This window comes from Poecilia mexicana, unplaced genomic scaffold, assembly GCF_051168715.1.
Source record: "Poecilia mexicana isolate PSO_F unplaced genomic scaffold, ASM5116871v1 scaffold_3, whole genome shotgun sequence".
NCBI lineage: Eukaryota > Metazoa > Chordata > Actinopteri > Cyprinodontiformes > Poeciliidae > Poecilia > Poecilia mexicana.
This window is the reverse complement of record NW_028263372.1, coordinates 25,215,849-25,225,117: the sequence shown is the minus strand read 5'-3', so window position 1 is coordinate 25,225,117 and position 9,269 is coordinate 25,215,849. Positions and strand designations below refer to the sequence as shown.

Genomic DNA, 9,269 nt, shown 5'->3' with positions numbered 1-9,269 from the left:
ATTATTTATTTAACAAATTTTGTATTATTTCACTCATTTTCTTCATTTTTTTGATTTATTTTACTCATTTTTTATTTATTTCACCCATTTATTTATTTAATTAATTTTGGCTGAAATGGCTCTCCATAGCAATGAACATGCAGCATCTAATCTCTGCAACTCTGGAGTTACTCTTCCTGATTTAGTTCTAGAGAACTTTAAACTCCAACAAGACTTATTTATTTATTTTACATTTCTCATGTAAAATAAATAATCAGCCAGAAAATGTTTATTTTTCGTGCATTTATTGATTTATTTTTAATTTCTGAGGTGAAGAGAAAACTCCATTAGGGAGGTGAAGATCAGGTAAGAAAGAAAACAAAACAATGAATTTATTCTATGTCTACAAACATGTGGATCAAACTGATGAAGATACAATTATAAAATTATATGCAAGAGGAAATTTGATGATAATTTTATTTCATGATAGTTTGTTTTATTCAGGTCCAGTTTTTTGTTTTATCCACCCCAAGTATTCACACACATCCATTAATGCAACACGTCTCCAACATGCATAGTTTGCTCCACCAGTACAAATCAATCCATAAATCGTGCCGTTGTGCATCGCTGCTCCACCAGAGTCGCCCTGTAGAAAAAATTTATATCAATGTATTTATGTTGTAAAACAGAAAAGTTTTCTAATCGCTGCAGAGAGATATTGAAGAAACAAATTTACATGACACATATCCTTGGACGGTCTTGCAGCATATAATAAATACCCAACACCGGGCAGGATGTCTGAAACCTGAAGCACTTTCATGTCGACACACTGAAGATGTGATGGAATAGGAGCATTTCTCACTGTAGAGAAACATGAGAATCATAAACATGTTCTTCACTCGACCTTCTCTGTAAAGACAGAAACAAAGATTTTATTCTCATAACTTCAATATTTCTCTCACATCGCTTATTATTGGGGCTGGGTGTTGTTCCTCCCTCTCCTGCCAGCTGAACAACATCGCCTCTAAAACACAATAAGAGTAAAATGTAAAAATATAACAATGTAGAAAATTAATTGTTATGAAGAACAATGAAAGAACATAAAATGAATCCATGAAGGACTTCATCCACTGACACAGGAGTGTCCACCTCCAGTCCTCAGTGATGGTGTCCTGCATCCTTTACATGTGTCTCTGGTCCAACACACCTGAGCTAAACAGGTTCTGGTTCTGCTGATGCCCTGATTACCTGACTCAGGTGTGCTGAAGCAGAGGCAGCAGGACTGGAGGAGTGGAGACAGAAAACCTGAAGTCATGTTTTGATCAGAGAAAGACTTACACTTTAAGACGATTGTTGCAGTCTGGTAGCGGAGCAACTGGAACACCTGTTACTGGTGTCTCAAGCTTCAGCATCATGATGTCATGGTGCCGGCCGTGGTCAGTATAAATCTCAGGAGGTAGTCGGATTGCCGGTCTTTGCTGCACAGCAGTCCGTGGATGAACTTTTAACACTGCTGCCATAGTCCTGCAGAAAAGGTTAAAATATAATGAACAGACAGAAAATCTGATAATCCGTAGATAAAACTGTCTTCAAGTCTCTTTCCTACCATCCTGGCTTCCAGCAGTGAGCTGAAGTCATGATCCACTGAGAATGGACCAGAGATCCTCCACAGCGGATCTTATGAGTACCATTGCTGCTCTCCAGTCGAACATGATGAAGATGCTCCCTGTCATCACAGTTTTGACCTCCAATGATTCTCTTCTGCAGAGAAACACCTGAGTTCACTGAAACACCTGAAGAAGAGAAAGGAGGACTTTACTCAGAAATCAGGTGCAAACATGGCTGCAGGAACAGAAAGAGGATAAACAGTTAGATTGAAAAGCATCACAGTTTATATGCAAAGAAGTTTCAGTCTGAAACAGAATCAGAGGGAAGTTTGAGAGTCACAGAGAGCAGCAGCCTCCCTGGAACCAGTGGACGTGTCTCCAGTGTCCCCAGTGTCCCCAGTGTTTCCGACTCACCCAGCCCCAGCAGCAGCAGCAGAACCTTCAGCAGAGCCATTGCTGGTCCAGCTTCCTGTGAATATCTGCAGTCCTGCAGCAGCTTTTAAACTCTGTTCACAACTTCCTGCTGGAAAGAAAGCCACCAATCACAGGACAGACACTGATCTGTCCAATCACAGGACAGACACTGATCTGTCCAATCACAGGACAGACACTGATCTGTCCAATCACAGGACAGATACTGATCTGTGCTGTCATCTGCACACAGAGGAACTCATCGTTTTAAAGAAACTTGGAAAAAATTCTTCTTCCATTGACAGATTATGTCACTAATAACTAAACATTCCCCCTTATAATAGCTTAACCCTCCTGTTATGTTTGTTTCTCAGGTAAGACAATAATGATCCTGGGTCAATTTGACCCTCAAGTGTTTAATCATGAAATAGTGCCAGAAACAAAAAAAAAATCTTCAAAAACATTTTATCTGATTATTAACTCCAATACTAATCATTTCAATCAATATTTGTCCAGTTATGTTTTTTTTATTTCTCACAAATAAATGATTAATTATGATAATTTACTCATTTACTCAAAACCTAGACACAAACAAACAATAATTATCCTTGAAATTGATCTTTTATTAAAAAAAATATTACATTTTGCATTTTATTTTATTTTTTAATGGGTGATTTTTATAATTGAAATTGAGACACATATTCTGTAATGGGTCACATTGACCCGTTTATGTTCCCCCCCACTTCTGCTGTGTGTCCACTCAGTGTGGGGGGAGTTTACCCACGGGAACAGAAAAGGTTCCTGTCAGAACTTGTATGAACCCCTGCTTTCTCACAGTTTCCTATTGAAGAAAATAGAGTAGCAAGAAAGTGGGCTTGTGTTTGTGCACGTGTGCATGTGTGTAGTATGGTGTGTGTGTTGGTGTGTGTGGTAAAATATACTTCATAGCTGCAAGGAAACATATAGAATTGGAAATTTTTGTACCTTTTTTACCCTTCAACTTGTCTGCTGGTGTTCTGTTTATCTGTGCTACCCATAAATCCGTCCTACCTTGTCGTAATGCGCATATCAATACCTCGTCACAAACTGCTTACTCAGCAGATTTCCTATAAATACGTCCTACCTGTTACGTTAAGTTTTATTTATTTTATACCCGGCTTTCATTAGGCTGCTGTATTACTTCATGTTTTTAGCTTACATAACAGGCAGCTTGTAAATATATTTATAAATGGCTTCAGTTTGCCGTCTGCAAACCAGGACAAAATACATTGTTTTGTGGGCAGCTATCCAAAAGTCATTTCCTTGTGTTTATATGGGTTTTTTATATGGGTAACGAGACGAACCGACGAGTAACAGTCTGAGATTTGACTAATTAGAGACGTGATTATATATTCATCTGCTAATAAAAAAACCATCTGTTTTATGTGGCTTAAAGTTAGTTTGGTGTAAAGTGGAGCTAATATGCTAACAAAGTTTAAGTTAAGGACATGCATTAATATATAAAAAAAAAAAAAAAGTTAAATAACCCTGATGCCACAATATGAAAAACAAAAAGTCTAATGTAACTAAATGTTCTTTGTAAAAGAAACTATGTACTTTGTAAAATGCAACTACATAGCATTTTTAGAAGTGATTTTTATAGACAAGAAATGTTACAAGAAGTTACACTCTGTTATGGACAAAAGGACTCTTTGTTTTTACTCTGTTTTATCTGCTCACAAGCACACGGCTGCAGGTTTAACATGTTTGAATATAAAGGGCTCGGCACCTTAATGGAGTTTGTCACAAAATAAACTATTCCTGTTTAGAACCAGTCCAGTTCATTCAGAGGTAAATAAAATATGATCTATCTCTGCAATAAACAATTTAGGGGATACGTTTTGCGTTTATCCCATGGTAAAGCCAACAATATAACTTCACCTGCTAATGACACATACAGTTTGTAAAACAAGACGGGAAAATATGCCAACTTGTATATTTTTTCTCAAGAAGGGAAGCCGGCAGCTGGGAGAGGCAGATGTTTCTGTGAACGTGGCTTTTTAGGATCCTTTTACCGAACCAGGAAATAAACAATGCTATAAACTTAAAGTACTACAAATCTTTGCCAAAGACTATCGGATTCTGTAAGACACCCATTAAGATCTCTATCAAAGTAGATTTCAAGATGCCATAAAACAGATCTCAAAGCAAATATTAATCCCATATCAATGTACATAAAGATATAAATTTATTTGAATAATTTTATCATGAAGTATTTCTATTCTTACTTATAAATTAAAACTTGTGGATCCTCTATCCAGTATGAATAACTGTTCAAGTCAGCGCAGGCAGTGGACACTCACTGGGCAACTGCTAACAAACATCTCATTTGTATGCAGGTGGGGAAATACTTTTGCACAAATCACTGCAAAACAAACAAATTAAGTGAATTCCCGTTGAGCACTGATGAAATATTAGTGTACAGAAAACAAATACAAACACATTGTATATTGTTTATGCAGTAGCATATGGGGTAACAAATGGGGGTTATTCTGAGACTTACGTGTGTGACATAGGTATATTGTCTAGAATGGCAACAAAAATAACATGGACACAATGATTATTTTGAAGAAAGATCAGATATGGTGGAAATGTGTAATAAATCAGAAGAGATTCCAGGAGGATTTGTGAAGCTCAGATTTGGTTCTGCCTCATCACTCCTACTTGTTCTATCCTGTTTACAGGAAAATCAGCATCTGTAACACTGACACCAGTCCTGGTGCGTGTAACAATAACATCAATTTTGTGCATTGTTATTTAACCATGATCTGTCTGTGGTTTTAGCTGCTGCAGCAGTGGAAGTGAACAAAACCATGCAGTCTGTGTTGGCCTCACTTCCAAATATTTAATTGACATTAACAGCCGCATCGTTTGGCTCAGGACTTTTCTCCTCGCAGATGAGGGAGGGTGTTTACAGCAAAACTATAGTCGTCTGGCCCCAGGTGAGGGCCAGTGTTGACTGCCAGTTGTAGCAGAACCGAGGCCAACCGATTTACTCAATCCAGGCTGGGAAGGTGCAGATGGCTCTGAGTCACCAGGAACTGAGAAATAAATAATAAAATTCACATGTCAAAGAAAAGGAAAAAATATCAAATACAAAACAGTTCACATCTAAATCAATGTGAAAAAAGTAAACAAGGAAGGTGCTGCAAGGTTTTGTTACCACCAGGGGGCACTAACCACCTGCACTTTGGCACTTTTTAGTTCAGAAGCACGAAACAAAAACTTGTACATTTACTCATCCTCTTGGCACATTTTGCTTCAGTGTCATCTTTCACAACAGATAAATTAATGAAAGAGCCAGCAAAAGCTTACAGCACCTGGTATTCCCAGGCGGTCTCCCATCCAAGTACTGACCAGGCCCGACCCTGCTTAGCTTCCGAGATCAGACGAGATCGGGCGTGTTCAGGGTGGTATGGCCGTAAGCGAAGGACCAACAGCCACACAGACCTTTTATCTGGCACCAAGAAGCGAGAGCCGCGTATTTCGTTTCAAGGTTGTTTTCATTGTCACCAGCATTTTTTCATCACTCCAGCTAACATTACGCTGCTGTCAGTCTCGGCGTCTCTTCCACTAAATTTACAAACCTCAAATTGGAATTTCCTCTGTGAAAACAACTGCTGACTAGACGACAATTGTTCACTGAAACATTGGAGAAAACCGTCTGCAAACATTCAAAGTTGGGAATACCAGGTGCTGTAAGCTTTTGTTACCACCAGGGGGCACTAACCACCTGCACTTTGGCACTTTTTAGCTCAGCAGCACGAAACAAAAGCTTGTACATTTACTCATCCTCCTGGCACATTTTGCTTCAGTGTCGTCTTTCACAAAAGATAAATGAAAGATCCAGCAAAAGCTTACAGCACCTGGTATTCCCAGGCGGTCTCCCATCCAAGTACTGACCAGGCCCGACCCTGCTTAGCTTCCGAGATCAGACGAGATCGGGCGTGTTCAGGGTGGTATGGCCGTAAGCGAAGGACCAACAGCCACACAGACTCTTTATCTGGCTCCAAGAAGCGAGAGAATGCTATGTTTTTCTTTTGATCATCTTCATCACATAATCTTAGGGTCAAAGCTAAATGGTACATGTGACAGTTTAAATTAGTAAAATGAAACAGTTTGGGCTAAGCTGCTCCATCTTACTACACACGGAACTATAGGTGCAGAAATTCTACACAACATGTGAATATTTTTGGAAATTACTTCTGATATATCTTTTTATATTTTTAGACAAACCCTCGCAAAACTTTGAGGCAGGTTCTGGAACCTACGAATGGAGCAGACAGTATTAACAAGTGTCAGTATATTGGTGGCGCTTTCTGCGAATGGAGTTCTGGCTGTCCTTGTTTGCTGACATCAGAGACAATGGATTCTTTGATGGTGGATTTTTGGACAAAAACATTCAGCAGTTTTGCTGTATGGGACTCATACAGGTGAGTTAGTTGAATCAAATTTAATATGATAAATAAGATATGACGTGAGGAAGGAAGTCTGAAAGGCAAGAACATTAAAATCAGCATTAATGGTATGTGGTCAAGGTGCCACTGGTTATTTGTTTCATTCACTGTCTAGTTCTGTTCGTACAACACTTGAATGTCAGGCGCACACTTAATTTTGTGACGTAGGTGCATCACATCAACCTACTGAAAATGGAAATAATGCATAACAAGCGCACACCCATAAATGGATGTGATCTTTTTCTACAAAGAGGAGCAGACGTCTCTGTGTTTTTTTGTGGGAAATTATGATATAATGAAAGACAGCGGTTCTCTAGCTGTTCTTTCGTGGTCGCTGTTCACACTTCTGTGGTGCTGAAAATGCACTTTTTCTACCTTAATGTCATAACACGAAAGAGCAGGTAGAACGGTGAGATTTCACATTTTGACAGCTGCATTTAAACCTGTATTAAAATTAAGTTACAATTTAATTGCCTATTATTTTTTAAACCAAAATCAAAAGTGAACTATTTTTAACTCGGTAGTTAGCGTCTGAATGGGCATCAAGTTTCTAACTGCATCAAAAGTCAAATTATAAGATACCAAAGTAATTTTAAAAATCAATTTGTCTAAGAAATGTCACAAAAAATGTTTTCTATAACTGCATGAATGACGGTTCTAAACGGCAAGTCTGAAATTACATAAATTTTGCAGACAGGGTAGTGTGTCTCATTGAGAGATTGTGATTCTACACCATCAAAAAATTGCTCTAATTACAATTAAATTAACCTCCGAAATGCAATAATCTTCCTCCACTCTTCCTCTTTGATGACTTCATTGCTGTGAATGCTACATAAAAAAAGTACACCAGATAAGGACTGACAATTAACGACAATGACTATGCCTAATACTTTTTTCCCAGGTTAACAAAAGTGTACTCAATTTTTCTGTTTTATCTGTTACAGTTGGATGACACAACACAAGTATGGAACGCACACCTCATCAGGCCATCCAAAAACTTGAAAGTTCCCAGCGGTCGGCCCAATGTGATGTATGCTCTACCTGAACTGTACAGTACCACAGACTTCCTCACTCCTATTCAAGTTGAGCATGTTCAACTGTGTAGAGATGCATGCACCTTTCAGCAGACCATACCATGTGATTCAGCTGTAAATGACATTTGCAATGTTTTAATGGCAGAGTCTGGCCTGATGACGCCATCACATCCATACGGTTCTGTGAAACTGTACATGCTACTGAGAGAAACCATTAGAGCATTACTGTGAGTATTGACTGGAAAGAGCCTGCCATGTTAGGGTTCCAAGTCTTAAACTAAGCTGGTTGTTTATTACCAGACATTACCATGCATTCTAACTGTTAAACTTGAAAATAAGGAGTTTTTTTATTTTTTGCCTTTCAATTTTTTTTGCTTAGTTTGAAACCCAATAACATGCTTCTGGGGTGGATGTTTTTACTTGCATTGTTTACTGTCATAACTAGACTGTTTCTTCTTTTGGTTTTTCACAAGGAAATCTATTTAGTATTGCAACGTAGACATCTTTCTAATGCTGTAATTTTGCATTTGTCTAATGTATTAGAAATGAAGCAGGGAAATAAATGTTCCTATGACAACATTTCTCTGTTGAAGTCCTGATGCGTTGGATTGATTTAGCAAAATGCAAAAGTCAACATGCACAACAGTTAAATCACATTTCACAGCTGTGGAAAAATCAAATTACTAAAAAGTCCTGCAAATACAGTTCATAATTTAAATAAAGCACTGGAAACAAATTGCATCATTGTTTTTGTGTAAACATTTATTGTGAACATTCAGAGGAAATCCAAACATGTATCAAAAATAAAAATTTTGCAATACAAATATTACTTCATTTTTAATAATAGCTTAAGAAAACATTTTGGGCCCTAGCAAAAAACACAGAAAGGGTGTTAATTCCTAAACACACCCTTTCACATTGCATTGCTTTAGAACATTTTAAAAGAAACATCTTTTTAACAGGTGTCATCTTATGCTGTCAACATTATGCATACTAACATTTCCATATGGTGGAAATGGTTTCCTGCATATGACATTTGTACACAGGGGGTTTTCACCTTATTTCCCCCATGTGGAAAACCATTTTCATATGCAGGAAATGGTTTTCAATTTTTAATAACATAACACGTAAAGTTAGAACCAGATATTTACATAAAACAGATAAAAAGATAACTTTTTTTTTATCACATCTGAAGTTAAATCAGACAAAATCTCTCTTGTTTTAGGTCAGTTTGAAATACTAAAGTTATTTCTATTTGCTAAATGAAAAAACTTGGCGAAAACAGGTTTTAGAAATTGTTTTGTAACTTTCCTCCTACTCAAAAGTTTACATACATTTGGTCAGTATCACACATAACTTTCTCTTACTTGGGTCAAACATTTCCTTCCACAAACTTCAGGTTGATTGACTGACACATTTGAGTTAACTGGAGCCGCACCTGTGAATTCATCCTTACAGAATAATACATCTAATGTCCAATGAAACCAGTTTCCTGCACTTTGCTGCAGTTAGAGAGTAAAACACAGGTGTGAGCCATGTGCCATTTCAAGACATTTGAGAGATTTAAGCACAAATACTCTGTTTGATCCGTAAAACAACAAGAAGATCAGAATTTACAGGAAAAACCATTTTAAGTTTTTATTAGCACCGTTTCATGATTACATCTTGTCATGTTGTCTGGTTGTTTATCTTTGCAGATTTAGTTTGAACCTTGATTAATTCAAATGCTATAGAAACAGCAA

At 37.5% G+C, this 9,269-nt stretch overlaps 1 protein-coding gene and 2 non-coding genes across 3 annotated transcripts; all 3 read right to left on the bottom strand.

Annotated features, from left to right (window-relative positions):
• Positions 1-307: 307 nt before the first annotated feature.
• On the bottom strand, positions 308-2,040 carry LOC148160239 (alpha- and beta-fibrinogenase OhS1-like). The gene is made up of 6 exons (XM_088004659.1): positions 2,001-2,040; positions 1,586-1,772; positions 1,318-1,503; positions 942-1,003; positions 716-840; positions 308-625 (listed from the first exon to the last, which is right to left on the bottom strand). Exons 1-6 carry the CDS (start codon positions 2,038-2,040, stop codon positions 476-478), a joined length of 750 nt encoding a protein of 249 aa, XP_087860785.1. The 3' UTR covers positions 308-475.
• Positions 2,041-5,344: 3,304 nt separating this feature from the next.
• Positions 5,345-5,463, bottom strand: LOC106910177 (5S ribosomal RNA). The gene has a single exon (XR_001416273.2). It is a non-coding gene; the product is annotated as a 5S ribosomal RNA (ribosomal RNA).
• Positions 5,464-5,890: 427 nt separating this feature from the next.
• On the bottom strand, positions 5,891-6,009 carry LOC148160238 (5S ribosomal RNA). Its single transcript, XR_015762611.1, has one exon. It is a non-coding gene; the product is annotated as a 5S ribosomal RNA (ribosomal RNA).
• Positions 6,010-9,269: the final 3,260 nt, after the last annotated feature.